This window comes from Epinephelus fuscoguttatus, linkage group LG4, assembly GCF_011397635.1.
Source record: "Epinephelus fuscoguttatus linkage group LG4, E.fuscoguttatus.final_Chr_v1".
In the NCBI taxonomy this organism is placed as follows: domain Eukaryota; kingdom Metazoa; phylum Chordata; class Actinopteri; order Perciformes; family Serranidae; genus Epinephelus; species Epinephelus fuscoguttatus.
The window spans coordinates 30,237,347-30,254,470 of NC_064755.1; the positions used below are offsets into that span (position 1 = coordinate 30,237,347).

The 17,124-nt window shown below is 40.0% G+C and overlaps 1 protein-coding gene across 3 annotated transcripts in view; it reads left to right on the forward strand.

The window, feature by feature from the left end:
* LOC125887178 (cGMP-inhibited 3',5'-cyclic phosphodiesterase A-like) overlaps positions 1-17,124 on the forward strand; it is a 124,408-nt gene that overhangs the window by 90,687 nt on the left and 16,597 nt on the right. For 2 of the 3 annotated variants that reach the window (XM_049573822.1, XM_049573820.1), the window contains 7 exons: positions 7,146-7,219; positions 9,482-9,633; positions 9,768-9,905; positions 11,344-11,455; positions 11,658-11,771; positions 12,405-12,604; positions 14,803-15,006. In XM_049573822.1, the coding sequence (XP_049429779.1) occupies positions 7,146-7,219; positions 9,482-9,633; positions 9,768-9,905; positions 11,344-11,455; positions 11,658-11,771; positions 12,405-12,604; positions 14,803-15,006 (994 nt within the window). The remainder of the gene's footprint in view (positions 1-7,145; positions 7,220-9,481; positions 9,634-9,767; positions 9,906-11,343; positions 11,456-11,657; positions 11,772-12,404; positions 12,605-14,802; positions 15,007-17,124) is intronic. The other variant, XM_049573821.1, reaches the window with a different exon arrangement.

Below are 17,124 nucleotides of genomic sequence, written 5' to 3' on the forward strand. Positions count from 1 at the left end.
TTGCAGTTACAATCTCCAGTGGTGGCGAACGGAGCAACCAAAGTAACTGTGGAAACTCTACCTGGCAACGAAAGAACACTTTCAAAGAAATAAAACAAACAAGTAAATGCATATTAAATTAAAGACTTCTAGAAGTTTATATCACTTATCTCCATAGAGGTCCTGGCCCAGCTCATGATAGCAAAACAAGGGCTGCTGTGCCTCTGCTACGTTACAGACTTACAGAGTGAAAGTCGTGACATGTGGATTTAATCATAGCAGGCATTACTCATTATACAAATTGTAGTCATACTAATTACTGCTGAGTACATTCACCTATCTGTCTTCTTTCTACTTTAATAAGAAGTTTTTACACTTCTGGTTAAAAGCTGTTATAGACTCTATATTAGTTTATCTGTGATGCAATATACTGGAAATCTGATACCAAACTCCACAACTGATAACTACAAACTTTCCAACCATCAGTTCTAAATTATTTGGTTTACTTCACTGAGTAAAAAAAAACTTCTGCACACTGTTTTGTTTTGCATCTTGAGCCCTGTAAAGTACTGTGTGGGCTGCGTCTGTCTGTCAGTGGCTTGTTTGGGTCTGTTTGCACAATGACAGTGTGATACTTGAACAAGTTCTGTAAATGTAAGCACACGGAGCAGCTTCTGTACACAAAGCCCCGTCGCCTGGTCTTAAAGCTCAGCCCGGCCCAGCAGCAGGCCCCAGCTATGGCCACTTATGGTGGTGTGAGTATAAACAAACACCTGGGCCTCTCCCCAGTCACCAGAACCTCACAATTAACACACACACACACACACACACGCGCGAGCGGGCTTAGACACACTGTCACAGCTGCTTCTTCTGGCAGGGGTTACACAGACACAATTGGAGAGTACAAAGAGTCTCTGGGTTTAGTTTACTGCAGCTGAGAGGGCTCTCTTCGGAGTAACACTTCATTTAAATTTAGTTTCAGGCACTTGGCGCTTATCCAGATGCCTGAAATGAAAAAGAGAGCTGGTTCAGGCTTCGGTGTTAAACTGAAAAACATTTAAACAGAGCCCATGCCTACTGACAACTGCTTGCTGTCGGGGGTTAAAGCTGTGATGGTCTCTTAGCACCCGGCAACCTGCCAACACGTCATCTCTCAAGTGGGCTTTAACACAACCATCACAAGTTTTGGGGAGTAGAAGGGAGTGCGTTTTGTAATTTATGTACTCCAACCTGTATTTGTTATCCCTTCTGAGAGCCGGCCAAGACACAGCAACATATGAATTTATTTACAGATCAAACAAATCACCAATAACCATTCCTGATATGTAATGAGTCCCGTCAGAGAAAGTGAGAGGCAGAAACAGTTGGGGAAGGAGCGGGAGAACACATGGAGGGGAGAAAATGAACACATGGCTTCAATTGCCGTCTCTCTGCTCCATCATCAAATCTGTATAATCTTAATTAGGACATTAGGCTTCTTTTTTTTCTCCCCCCTTTTTCCATCATGTCAGCTTTCAGTGACGTACATTGTTAAGAAGGAATAACACCGACTTCAAAGCTACAATATCGGCTTTTTTATCACACAGACAGAGAAAAAAAAACAAAAAACGGGGGCGATTGAATACCTTCCATTTCCCTCAGCCCCGGCCACTGTGCTGTTATCTTCTTCACGTCATCTGGCTCGAGAGTAGGTAGATTACTGGAAGCAGAAATAATGGCTGCTGTGTTTATCGTGGCTTGGACACTGTCCGTTTGGGCTCTGAACCAATGGTAATCTGTCAACCTGCTGTGAGTGGTTGAGTATAAAATCTGGGAGTAAACTGCAGCAGAGAGGGGAGCGGGCAGAGGCCAGTCGAGGCTTATTGCATGGCTCCAAACTATTAAGATAAGCAACCTGGGAGGAGGAGGTTGTTCTCAGAAAATGTAGACAATGTAGCAATTTATACAGTATTTCCTATTGCGGGATAATTAACTTGATGACGGTTCATACTGGGGAATGCCAGGGTGCTTTTTGGAGGAGAGCAGGAGTCATTTTCTACTTCAGAGAAAGACTCCCAATTGACTGTTGACAATTTACTTTGGCTGTATTTATATTTATTACAATTATGTGTAAAGCAACAAACCAATTTTGATGAGAATCAGACAAAAGATCCACACACTGTATTAAAAGTGTGCAGCATTTTGAACTAACAAAGATCTTCATCAGACACTGTCAACTTTGCCCTACGTTAACTTTTTAATCCAGCACGTGTAAAAGTTTTTCGGATGTGCCTACCTTCAACCCTGTTTGTTTGACTTTTGCATGATTAGTCTTGTGTCGTCTGCATATTTTTTCGTCAATTAAATCTTTATTAAACCATTTTTTGTGACGCTGACATGTCAGTTACAACAGCATTATAAAATAATAAAAGCTGACAAAACAAAAACATGGGTAAAGGGCCGTCGGTGGCTTAGTGGTAGAGCAGGCGCCCCATGTACAAGGCTGTTGCTGCAGCGTCCCTGGGTTCGAGTCCAGCCTGTGGCCCTTTGCTGCATGTCTCTCCCTCTCTCTCCCCCCTTCACACTTCACTGTTGATTAAAGGCAAAAAATGCCCTAAAAAATATCTTTAAAGACACATCCTTACAGCCTTAAAGATTAGTGTATCTATTGATTATTATTCCAGTCCAGTGTCGTCTTTTTGAGTCTTGTATAGAGTCAATTTGCCCATTTTCTTTCTAGTTGTGCTTCCTGTAGTCTCCGTGTGTGTGTCAACTTCTCCATTTAAAAGATTTCTTCCACAATTTTTAGTCACTTGTCCTTCGTTAATGGTGTTTCTTTACCCCAGTTCCTAGTGATAGCTGTCTTGCTTGCGTGTCTTCTGCACATTATGTTTACACACTATTTCTTTATGACTACTTTAACAAAAACGAAAGCACGGTTTGAAAAGAAAATTCACTGTTTTATAACATTATAATAAGGAAATGTTTATTTCACTCAACAAGAGTATCAATCACAAAACAGTTATACAGAATCTATCTAGAGCTGTAAAGACCAATTAATTAAATAGTCAACTGACAGAAAAGTCAACTGCAAATCTTTCTGGAGTCTTTTTTGAAGCCAATATGTAAAAACACTTTGATGCTGTTTAAAGACATAAAATGTGTATTTTTTGCATTAAAATGTCTAAAAATTACTTAACTGTTGTTAGATTTTCTGTTGAGTTGTGTACTTACATTAGCCCAAACATTTCAGTTATAGCCCAGTGAAATCTGTAACTTTATTCAAGGACACAGTCTGTGTCATTTGGTCACCGTCACCTGTCAATTGCATCATATGCAGTTTGCATCATAAAATGACTTTTTATCCAGTTTTAAGCCACATTCTGTTTTTTTTTTTTTTAAAAATATGGTTTTTTTTTTAGGGGAAAACAATACATACAACAGAACAGAATATACAAACTGTGTATAGTTGTGATTTTTATACAATAGTATATGTTCTGCTCTAATACATTGATATTTTAGGATGCTGTGATTTGTACTAAATACTCATTGGACTGGTCATTGTGATTTGGGAGTATCTGTTCTGTGACAGATATCCCACGACATGAGTCCAGGATACATGTCAAATAATCCAGAGAAATATATTTAAGTATAAAATTTACCTTTAAATTTATTTGTAATAAATTAAGCCACATTCTTACAATTCCCTTTTTAAACTTTGGCCATTTTTAACTATATGGTTTAACCCAGCTGTGTCAAACATATGGCCCAGGGGCCAAAACAGGCCAAAGGGTCCAATCCAGCCCATTGGATGACCTTGCACACCTAACAGTGATGCACTTGTGGAGGCTTAGAGGTGCCAGGTGTCAGGAGCAAGCTAAACACTGAGTAGCTTTCTTTATGTAAAATGCTGCTTTAGATCCCTTTAACAGTTCTTTTCTTTCACCTTAGTTTGGTGTGGTGATGTCAGGATTACAACACAGGAGTAGAAATATACAGAAAAATGCACGTCATTTGCAAATTTGGAGGTGTTTGTTATATATAGGATATTATGCAATGGTTTTACTGGTCCGGCCCACCTGCGATCAAATTGGACTTTATGTGGCCCATGAACTACAATGAGTTTGACACCCCTGGTTTAACCAGATGAAGTATTTTAGTCATCAGTTATTGGATAAAACAAGCTGAGCAAACTTTAGTGGCGGCTCAGCTTTAGCCCCTGCCATGACAATCAGTGTTGGAGAAACACTGATTTTTAACGTAAAACTGTTTTATTCAGTGCTTTTACCAGTTTAAGTCACCAGGTCAGTTTGTTTTAGAGAGGAAGACACCTCTGCAGATAATTTGGCTCCCGGTAAAAACCTCCTGAATGAAGATCACTGGAGGAATTCTAACCAGGAGTAACTGACTGCAGTGACAGCATTGCTCTGTCTTTTGTTGTTGTTTTGACTGAGAGACACCTCACTGCTGAAAATCACATATTGTACGTTTAAATGTGAATAATTTCTGGTTTTAGTTTTCTGTGGAAGTGAAAGATTCCTGACTCTGTTGCTCTCTTTAATGGACAAAGAAACAACTTAAAATCGTCATTTTAGACTTAAAGAATCTGCATTTTTCCACTTTTTTCTGACCAAATAATTATCAGTTCATTGAGAAAATAAATACCAGCCTAATTGATAATAAAATAACATGATAGTAGCTGCCTTAAATGTAAAAATGTTATATTTATGACGCAGTTTTTGGTCAAAAATTATAAATGTGGGGTTGTTAAGCATCAAATCTCAGTGATATTTAATATCCTGCAAGGTGACAATAAACTAAGAGAAAAAATAAGATGGCAAGAAGACTGTCTAATACTGAACGGGAAAATATAAGTCTGTCATCATCACTTATGACAACAGCATCTCAGTTCTAGTAAAAACTACATGGATTGTATTTAGTCACTTTCTATTATTTCTTCTATAATATTTGCGTGTGTTTGTTTTGTTTTCCTTTATTTGTGCTTTATTTATTCAGTCATTTAGCTTGGTTACATGTCACAATGGTATCTCATATTTTGGAAAAAATAATGTTGACTGACAACATATTTAATTTGTTTTTCCTTCAATATCCACTCTTAAAAAATGATGGTATCCACTTGTGACAACAACAGCACCGTTAATGTTCTGATGGTTGTCTTTAGGCGCTCACAGCCCTCAGTTAATGTTGGAGACAAAATGTGGTTTTGGTTAAAGAATAAAGAACTCCACTCTGACTGTCTAAAGCACAAGACAGGTTTATTTTTTCAGTATCTAAGTGAAACCATGCTCTTTTCCTAATCTCAACCGTAAGTGCCTAAATCTGCCATTCCCCTGGATGCAGGATGTTTGACTGAACAAACATATTTGTAGGCAGCAGTTAGATTCTTCCCAAAGAAATTACTGCTCTATAAAGGCCAGTTCTTTGAGACAAGGCTGAAACAAAAACACAGAGCAAAGTTTATTTTGTCTTCACGCTGTAGGCATTTCTCACTGGGACAGTTAAATTACTGTAACTACAGCGCTAACTACTGAAACTACACTTAAGGAGCTTTTTGTGATAAAAGCAGAGTCACTTGATACATGACTGACAGATTCCTCTAGTGAAAATGGCCGGCCGTCTTATTTACATTCAGCGCTGAAGGCTCAGTGTCAGTAGCTGAGGCCATTCTGCTGCTTTAGCAAAATAGGAAGAGTGTCTGCCAGTTCTTCAACTTTCATTAAAAGTAAACCTTTTAAGCCAAGCGCTGCTGCCTGCCCAGACCCCCCTGACAATAATGTACTAACTGTTCGCCCGCCAAACTATCAAACTATTTTATATTCCACACCTGCTAGGCATTACACACAGTGGTCCAACCTGGCCCCGCAAACACAACAGAACTCCCTTTGTTGGGGCCTCAGGACCATTAGGCAGGGTGGGTTCGGCTCGAAAGTGTTCGAGAAACAATTTATCAGAAGGAGATAGACACACTACAGGGCTTTGTGCTCCCTGTGACACCATGCTCTAACGGCAGGCATTTCCTGCCCTGAGAAGGCAGGTTTTACAACATTTAGGGAGAGGTATTTTAATAGGAACCACCTACAGCCTGACAGTGGCCTCGGTGGAGGAACATGGAAAAGCTGTTGAGAGCAGCTCGGGAGGCTCCCCGTGGTGTCACACAGCTAACTAACCAGCGCAGGCCGGCTCAAGGCTCTCTCCCTTAAAGATAATATTTGCCATTTGATTTATAAAACCAGTCAGTAAATGTGAATATTGTCATCTGTCTTTAAGGTCTGTGGCTTTCAGTAAGCCGTTCCTGTGGCTGACACTGATTTGTCATGAAGCTCAAAGAGGGTGGGCTCACGCACTGATGACTCATTTGTAACAGCGCCAGCGCCAGCAACTGTTTCGAGTTTGTTTTGCTGCTTATTCTCATTGCATTGTGTTAATGTGTGCATCCATTAGGTTCATTAATGAGTATTCTTTCTTCGAGCATCTGTACAGCGTCTGTTTCATGTGGGGACAGCACAGTAGGAATCCCATTAAGTTTTTTTCTCTTGACAACTTCTGCCGACTGGTTAGACATCAAAGACAGATGTAGCGAATGGCGTTATTCCCAATTCTTTGGCGCAGCTACAGACGGCAAAAGCTTGCACATTTTGCTTTCTGCAAACAAACACACATATGGTATTCTGCATTTGTCCCCATTGTTGTTGTTTTCTTTTTAACATTTTCGGTTGTTTTGGGGTCTGGTGTCGTCTAATCCGGCAACCAACACCAACTACATAGAACTCTCAACATTATGATGAACACCAATCACCCCACAAGAGTAATTAAAATTTAATTTACCCTACAAAAACTGCAAAGCAGATTCTTGCATTTGATTTGCAGATGTTTTAATACATGTGGATGTAAATGTCTGAGCAGAGGATAAAATTGACCCTGATGTGTTGTTATTTTGACATTTAACAGTCTTTCAGCGTGGAGTCTCCAGCATCGAGGTTGAACATATTCTCCTAAAAGAAATCATTTGAACTGATTGATCCTGACATATATACAGAGCAGTCGAAGATGCAACGTGGCACCAGCTGCAAATATCACAGCATTACAACAGGGAACGTCACATGCTATGGAGTTAAATAAAGCATATTCCTTCATCTCTAACCTGTTAAACCGCTTCTTGTCTGCAGCTGTGGGAGACAGTACATCAGACTGAGCCATGGGGAGGGCTCTTTAGACAAGGGAGACAGGATACCACGGTCAGGTATGTTCCCAGTCTTCTTTCTATAACTACCAGCACTACATCCAAGCTGCATAGTGTGAGTGTTTGTGGGCATATACACCATATCACAGATCATTATTATGATTATTTTTGTTATTATTTTGGGGCCTTTTCACCTTTATTTGACAGTGTAGAAATTGTGAGTGTGTGTGTTGGGGGTGGATTTTTAGACAATGGGCCCCTGGACACAGCTATGCCAAGGTTGTGAAGGTTTTGCATTTCTCTGTAGCTGTTATGCATCTTTTTGTGGGTTTGTGTCTCTCTGAGGTAATTTTGTGGGTTTTTTGTAGTTGTTTTGCTCACTTCTGTAGTTTTTTTCTTTCCTTTTGTAGTTCCTTTGCATGTCTTTGTGGTCCTTTTGTGTCTCTTTGCATCCATTTTAAGTCTCTTACTTGTCAGTCCGTAATAATTTTACATTTTGTAAGTGAAGTCCAGGGGTCCCCCAGACACTTTGGGCCCCTGAGCCTGCACCCAGTAGGCCTGTACAGTAATCCATCCATGATGACATGCAACAAAGGTCCCAAAACTGCAATTGAACCCAGGAACGTTGTGGATATGTGGTGTATATCCTGGTGTTTTAAGTAACTTAATGTATACAGTATGTACCGTAAGTGGTGGACTCTGGTGTTGTCTGCATTGTGTTGATATGAAGGGGCCCAGACTTTGAATATCTATGGAGGCGATCTCTGTTTATTCCTGACAACTCTGACAGGAAGAGGTAGAAACAAAATTCTCTGTCAATTTCAACCGTACTAACTTGCATCATTCTCCCATGGAGTACAACAGCAAAAAGGGGAGAGATAAGGCAAGAGACACCCCTTTATAGGTGGGGTAAGATGAACGTAATATCAAACATTCCACATATTGACTATGGAGGCCCAAGCATGTCAGGGAAACAAACTTTGTGTAAATACAATTCTTAATATTACAAATGTACATCTGACTCTGTTACACATATCACTGCTGTATAACTGACCCTGTTACATGAATACATATTCAAAACACTCACAATACAAATGTATGTCCCCAAACAAACGACTGTCCCAAGTAATGTGTGCTGGTGTCACAGGGAAAATAAAAACTTTTCCAATATATTTACAGATGTATGTTGAGTCTTATATCTTTTGTTGATGGGTCCCAGTGCACCCTAGTTATTAGTTATGGATCACACACTCAGAGTTTTAGGAATATTTTACCAACAGTGTGTCTCACTGCTGCTTTTATTTCATACTCACTTGCAGATGTGCACAGTTTGTCAGTCTTGAGAGATTCTGCACCTAAACTAGCTGCTGCAAATCGTATCGTCTCGTTAAATGATTAAACAGACACTTGATATTGGACATCAACATACATATTTCCCAGCAATCATCATTACATATCTGTATATGACAAAAAACTACCAAATAAAATAGGAGTTTAATGTGATAGTTTTTTTTTATTTTTTACAGTTTGTGTAGACTAAGCATATAATGTTGTTAAAGACTGATACTATTTTACAAAATAAGAAAACCATGATGGAGATTGGGTTTGCCTTTTGCATGGCATATAGAAAATTGCACCATTTTTTCAACATGTGTTTTTCTTTGAACATGAACATATTTCCAGGTGGCAGTCGGGCCCCTCCACCCCTCTTTCAAGATAGTGATTGTTTTCATCTTATGCTTAAACTTTGTTCCTGTAACTTAAAATCACAGGGCAAAATAAAATCTTATCTAGCTATCTGAACACATTTGCCAAAAAACTCCTTAAGTCTGGTATTTCTCTTCCAGTTATTTTCATTATTTCTATATTTATCACTGTTAGTTTTTGTCATGTACTCCATGTTTAGGTGGGTGGGGGCACATGTTGCCTGTTGTATATTAAAGATATAATGATCTAAGTACATGTTTATTGTATTTTGTGCTTGTCAACATTTCAAAATATAAAAGTTTAATAAAAAGAACCTACTATATGAAGCACTGCTGCCGCCACACACACTATCAGACAAGTTGAGTAAAGGGTGTGGCTGCAATCACTGAGACGCACCGGTGTTGATAAGGAAGAGCAATCACCATCTCTGGGACTTTCACTGTGAGAATTACAGAAAATAATCATAACGCAGGATTAGGGGAAGTGGATCTCCCAGAGAAGTAAACTCAACACCCCTAAAAATATGCATCAGTTTAAGGTGATTAACGGAGGATTTTTCCCTTATTTTTCCCCTCAGGCTGCAGTGTGACACTTTTTTGTTTTTACTCTTACCAGCAGAGGACCAAGTGGTTGTGTCATCAGACTACGACAGCACCCACGAAGCCAACCACAGTGACAGCAGTGATGTAGCACATACAGAGGAGGACACAGAAGAAGGAAAAAACTCCGCCCAGAATGTCATCCTCCACCAACTAATACCTCCAGAGGTGAGAGGAGGCAGAATGACTGCTCAGAACATGACAAGCCTACAATCACATCGTCATATATTACAAGTGAAACAGACATTATTTACACTGTATCTGTTTTTATAACTACTTTTCCTCACGTGTCACTTGAACAGGACAAACCAATTCTGGCTCCAGAGCCGTTACTAATGGAGGACTTAGAGCCTCTGATGAGTCAGTTAAACAATTGGAACTTCCCCATCTTCAGTTTGATGGAGAGGACCAACGGGAAATGTGGACGGATCCTCAGTCAGGTGAGCGGAGAGTGATTGAGCTCAGAGGGACTCTATCACTTGTTTTCAAAGGCACATTAAAGGGCAAGCCAAAACCTCAAGGCACACCTGTATTCATATCTGTGCCCAATAGCTTCTATAACGTGTGTTAGCACTCATACCACGACTATCTACTGACAGTTTTTTGTCTACTGACAGTTTGTCGTCTTTAATTTTCTCCGTACAATAAAGCAATCCATCGTCCCACTCACGACTTTCTCCTTTTAAGTGTTATCACCCCTCACACTGGCTGCCAATCAGGGCTTTTGATGTTACACACAATAATATTCCCATACCCGAATGGTGACAAAAAAGTTCCACCGTGAAGGTTTTTTAAATTAAATTCAAATAAATTACATTTTTAGCTAGTTTGCCTCTTTATTAGGAAGTGGGTGTGCACAACATACTGATACAGTCAGTCAAAAATAGATTCATATCTTTTTGTGTAGGCCCAGTTGAATATTGCAATAATAATGTGTGGTTATCATTACACACCATTTAAAACCCACTGGACTATATGCATAATAATGAAAGATTTGGACAAAAGTTAAGCAATAAAATACAGTAATAAAAGCTGCTGAGATACTCAGTAACATGATGTGTCTTTGCATTCAGAAATGAATACACTAACATGCAATTGCATCATTTTACCTGCAGCATCTCAATATTTGCTTTTATTGATTACCATTTTCAGTTTTTTTTGTAACCCTCTTACATGTAATGTGTTTATTAGGGCTGAGTGATATTGATTAAATATCAGAATATTTCTGCCAAAATACCTCAATATTAAGACAATCCTGTAGGGCTGTAGAGTAAAATATTAAGTGACTAATAATTCAAGGGCTGTTTTAAATGCCTTCAAATTATTGCAGCTTGTGTAAAATAAATAAATAAATGAATAGCATGTCGAAAAAATTCTAACACTACATTTTTACATACATTCTTAATTATTCCGTTATTTGATGAAAGCACACATCAGCCACAACCAGTTCCAGCATCTCTGACAGTCAAACTCACAATACATTTCTCATCAGCACTCATGAAAGTGTAGGCCTGGGGGATATCACTATCACAATATTTTTGACCAAATACCTCTTTATCATTATTGCGACAATACTGTACGGTTAAAAGTTGGTGCTTCCTCAAAATACTTACACAGATTTTTGAGCAATAACCATCAGTCATGTGGATATAATGACTAAGCAGGTGAAGGCAAATAATAGAACAGCTAGAACAGTCTGGTGTGCTCAGGAAATTACATCACTTCACTGTAATGCAGCCTTTAAATAAAGAAAAAGACCACATTTATAATATTAAGATGTCCAAAATTTAAGACAATATCTAGTCTCTTATCTGCCGAGTCCTGTTGTTGATTATCGGAGCCTGGCGATCTTCACAGACTTTGATTTTTGTGTTTCAGGTGTCCTACAGGCTCTTTGAAGACACAGGCCTCTTTGAGACCTTCAAGATCCCTGTAAAAGAATTCATGAACTACTTCCATGCCCTTGAGAATGGTTACAGAGACATACCATGTAAGCTTGAACATCCTCCTTTGTTTTATATGTGCTTCACTTTACATTTGCAGCTGTAATAATGACACCAGCCACTAGAGGGACATGTTGTACCGTCCTATGTGACTGTGTGCAGCCTTTATGGTCTTACAAGAAACATAAGCAGCCTAACACTGCACTCTGGTGGAGAAGCATACACACACTTTTCTGTCTCCTGACCCAGATCACAACAGGGTCCATGCCACAGATGTGCTTCATGCAGTCTGGTACCTCACCACGCAGGCTGTGCCTGGTCTGCCCAGCCTCATTACTGACCACGGCTCCGCCAGTGACTCAGGTTGGTCCATCAGTGCACATTCTTGCATGTCCAGGTGGGGGTGCTGGTGTGTGAATCTATAAGCCCCAAAAATGTCTTGGAAGTTGTCACATAAGAACACATGATCTCCCTGTGCCCTTTTTGTTGAGTTCTTCTAACTTTTGTTAAGCCATTTATCACCATAAAGACTGTCTATATGTAGGCCAGACTTTTTTTTTAGTTAGATTTTCCCATCTGCCTGCAGCTTTACTGTGAGCTATCTCATTAATGTCGGAGCATCAAACCTGCAGGAGTGTGTGTTCTTATCCTACTCACAGTTTGTCTTATCTCACTCAGGCTTTTGGCACTTGCATTTACGTACCAAACACTATTTGAAGTCTAGAACAGCATGAAATTGTAGGCAGATTAGAGTTCCCTCTCACCCATATTTCCATAACCTCATTTGTATGCCTTACTAGGGCCATCCCTTTGATCTACATATAAGTGGATTTGAACATTCAAGTGTGTGTGTGTGTGTGTGTCTGCATGTGTGTGCGTGCCTTACAGTGCGTGTGTGTTGAGGCATGTGCACGTGAAAGTACATTGTGTGTGTTTGTGTAAATCCTGCCACCCTGTTCTTCACCCCACTCACTTTGTCTGTTCCCCCGCGGCTAGACTCCGACAGTGGAATAACACACAGTCATATGGGCTTCCTGGTTTCAAAGACCTACACTGTGTCAGAAGATGGTTACGGCTGCCTGTCAGGCCTCATACCTGCTCTGGAGCTTATGGCCCTTTATGTGGCTGCCGCAATGCACGACTATGACCACCCTGGGCGGACCAATGCTTTCCTCGTGGCCACCAGCGCCCCACAGGTACTCGTGCTAATCAGCCTGTAGTACACTCTTTACTTTAAAAAATTATTGTATTATTATCTTATTGAGTAAATCCTGTGAGTCTGTTATAATCTGACAAAAAAATTAGTTCAGTACAGCCAACATGATTTTCTTTGACCTCGAAAAACTTATATTTATCCAGAAGTTGTGTATTTTATTTAAGATATTTTCTTATTTGTTTTAATTCCTTTCTACTTAAAAATGTTAAAAATGTATTTGATTTCTTAAGATAAGTTTTCAACTAACTAAAAAAATGTTAATGAAACAAAAGTTTCAAACAAACAAAACCCCATGGATAATTTTTTACAGTGTAGAGAACAGCACCTGAGTGGGAAAGTCACTTGAAGTTAATTTAGCTGATTAACAGTTACACACTCAGACATTCTTTGTAATCAACGAGACGATCATTTGATTGGCAGTTTTCTTTCATTTTATCATTTTCACTGCCTAACTGCTCTCGCAGGGCTGAACTGAATCATCAGTCTTTGACAGCATAATCAGACAGTCACTGTTTACAGTAGCTCCTTGATGCTCATCTGAAACTGACAGGTGTTGAGGCTGGATTTCTAAAGTTCTGTTGAGATGTATTACCAAAGTCGTGACATCAAGAGATTGCCGCCATCTTTGTTTGGGGGTGGGGGGGTATTCTCTGGTTTGTACAAAATCTTGAGTTGAGCTCCTTTCTGGTTGCTAAAATGGCAATTAATTATTTTGAAGCCCGCTCTTGTGATTCTGTGGCAAGATATGTGAGAAAATTTGCCCTGATTGGCCCTGAATCGTGCTTATACAAGGCTCCTGCAGACCACTGGGACAACAACGCAAAGAAATAGCTGTATTTTGAATATGCAAACATATACAACAACTTGATCAAACATCTACTTAAGTAGATAATATCCTGGTTTTAACTGCTAGTTAACCAGTTCATAGTTGATTTGACCAGGGGGGACAGGGTCTGTTTTGAAGAAGAGGATATACTTTATTAATCCCTGAGTGGAAATACAATTTTTCCACTCTGTCGTCATACACACACAGGCCTGAAATACACACACATGCACAAACAGGACCTATACATGCAATAAATGGAGAGATGTCAGAGTGAGGGGGCTGCCCATGGACAGGCGTCCCAAGCAGTTGGAGGTTCAGTGCCTTGCTAGTAGGCACCTTGGCAGTGCCCAGGAGGCGAACTGGCACCACTCCAGCCACCAGCCCACACTCTATATTTGGTCCGGATGGGGTCTTTGACCAGCGACCTTCTGGTTCCCAACCCAAGTCCCCATAGACTGAGACACTGCTGCCCATCATTGTTCATGTGAGCCCTCATGATAGCCACAGCCATTTTTTCCTTTGCCTTTCCTAACCCGGTATGATGTAAAACTGGACACCTGGAGTCTTGATCTTGTTGGTTGTACAACCAGTCACACAGCAGCTCTTCGGCATGTAGGTGTGTTGATGTTGTGAAGAAAATGATCTTAATGTGCCACTTTTCCGAGCAGCTCTCTGCATTGCTGCAAACTGTAACAGAAGTGATATGTCCCCCCAACAACAGACTGAAAATTGACTTTGAAAATGCAATTGTTTCTGTCCAGACATATCTTATCAGAGACATATCTACATTTTGGCAAAAAAAGGCTGTCATAATACTGAAATATGCTTATTTATCAGAGAGAAGTAAAAGAGTACAGTGGCTCTAATTTTCTTAAAAATACTCTAGGAGATCTGAAGAACATTTGAATCATCTACATCATCCTGTCTCTCTTTTTTAGCCCTGAAAGATTCAGAAGTGAAGTTAATTCATATATTTGAGTTACTGCTACCAACACTCTGTTAATATTTACAGTATAACTACTTCCTTTAATGATGTTAAAACAGTTACAGTAATCATCTGAATCTATCTCTGTTATTTTCCTACATTTACCTCAATCAAAGTCTTCCCAGCTTCTGATTGGGTAAGTCAGTGACATGTGAGTCAGAAACAAGGAAGTGGTTGTGAAGCTGATGAAGTGTGAAGAAAGCTGAGAAAGTTATCCATCACCGTTGTGCTGTTTCTTCTCAATATGAGTGATCCAGCCCCCACATATTGAACCCTCACGTTACAGTGTATGTGCAGGATTGCTGGATTCATAAACAGGCATTTCTGTACTTGTTTATGTAAATGTAAAGTGTTTGTGTGTTTGCAGGCCGTGCTCTACAATGATCGATCCGTATTGGAAAACCACCACGCTGCCTCGGCCTGGAACCTCTTCATGTCGCGGCCAGAGTTCAACTTCCTCGTCAACCTGGACCACGGGGAGTTCAAGCGTTTCCGTTTCCTGGTCATTGAGGCCATATTGGCCACTGATCTGAAGAAGCACTTTGACTTCCTGGCTGAGTTCAATGCCAAGGTAGTTCTGAGAACATGATTGTTTGCCATTAAAGGGAAACTTTAAGGGTACTTTGTCAACCTGAATGTCATTTTCCCATGTTTTTGTTTCTCAGTTACTAATGGGAAGAACAGTTTTTTGAAACTAGTCCAGTACTAAGCAAGAACACGGCAGGTGGGAGCCACCAAACTGGCTGCAACGTAATCTCCGGGGCAATGTGGTGACGTTAGTGTACATCCACTAAAAGTGCTTGTTTTTACTATTGACAAGTGTCTGACAAGGATATGAAATATTCTTCTTTACCTTTGCACTGTTTGTTATTGTGTAACCAAGTCTCTCTCAAGGAAAGGTCTCATTCTGAAGTCTCGCAAGTTGAGTTGTTGCAGGAAATCAATAAAAAACCAACCAGACCAAAGAAAAACACTAATAATAACAACCTGAGCCTGTCAGTGGCAAAACTAAGCACTTTTAGTGGAATTATATTGATGGTACGATATTGCCCCAAAGGTTACATTGGTGCCCATTTCCTCGACCTGCTCAATACTGGACAAATTTCAAAAATTGTTGTTACCATTAGTCTCTTAGGGTGATCAAATGCCTGCGTGAGAAAGCTGCTCTTGATTGGTCAGAATTTCCATGTGGGAAGAATCCAGGAAGTAAACAAAACGTTGAAGAAGAGTACACTTGCAAGATAAATGTGACACTTTCTAATGTCACAATGGAGGGACAACTACGCAGGTTGATTTTAGTGCTGCTCATCGTGGACTATATTGCTGTCATTGTTCATTTTAGTCAAGCCATACAGTTTGAAAACGAGGCGCGGCTCCAACTAGAAAACAATGTTTTGATGCATTGGATGTGCTGAATGTGCATATTAAGGCAGTACAGGAGGAGGTGCACATTAATAATCCTCCAGGACTGTAACATGCTCATGTTTAACCCAAACAATGTGTCATGTGACTACAGTTGGTTCGGATTGAGGTCGGAACATGTTCTCACCACAAACGAACCGCACCAGAGTTTGTTTGTAACCAGACCGAGACCACCTCTTCAAGAAGGTCTCGATCTTGTTGTTTTGGTGCGCACCCGAGTGTGATTGCTGTGTTCACACCTTTAAAACTTCTCGAATTGTTTATTGACCTTTGATCTAAATTATTTTGGGCCTTTGGGATTCAGGTTAATGCCAACCCTAGGTTATAAATACCCATCCTCAGATATGTATAAAGTGAAAAGTTTATGTTTGAATAGTTGTTTTATTTTGTTGTCTTTGGAAACTAGACTGAACAGTGATAATGCAGTATTCTTCAGTTTCTTGAGTCACATGTATTCGGTGGAAGTGTTTGCCTCATAGGTTCATACCTCAGCTCTTTTAATATAAAGAAAAACTTTATTGAAAGGGAAATGCCCAGTGGTTTCTGAAGAATAGATCTGTTTGTGCAGAACATTGCAGCACTTGCAAGATGTTCAGCTCACGTCAACAACACAAAGCACCCTGCGGCTTTTCAAGAACTCATTTAAGTGCAGACAGAATGTTGGCTTCAGAGTTGAGGGTCTTGGGTTTTTCCATTGTGAGTATTAGTACGGTGGTGGTGCTCGATGGCCAGGGCCTGTCAGCTAGCATTGAGCGCACTGGCTTGGCAGCAGAAGTAGCAGCACTGTCTCTCACTGTAGTGCACCCCGCTCTGCTCTTCCTGGAAGCAAATTAGCTTTCTGTGAAGTACCCATCAAGTTTCGCACTTGATCTCTTCAGCTTCCTGAGTTATTAGGTTAGAATGACAAGGCTCTGGGAAGTCAGTGTTGCTCCTTCTCAAGATCTGAAGCTCATTAAGGACAGCTAGAAATAACAAATTCATTCAGTGTTGAGATTAATGCAAGCTTTAACTCTGTGTGTTTAAGTGCTGTCACTTCTGTAGAAATAAGCTGATGTCAGAAATGCCACTGATTTAATTCAGAGCGCTGCATAATTATTCACATCTCACACAAGTGGTCACAACATATTTAAAGCACAGTAATTAAAACCTCTACATTTTTAAATATAGCGCTTTGTATCTCAGGAAAAAGTCTGCTTATGTGCCTCATAATGGAGCTGGAGGCTACAGTTTGTAGCCCTCATTGCTTTGTCTCATCCACATTGCTATT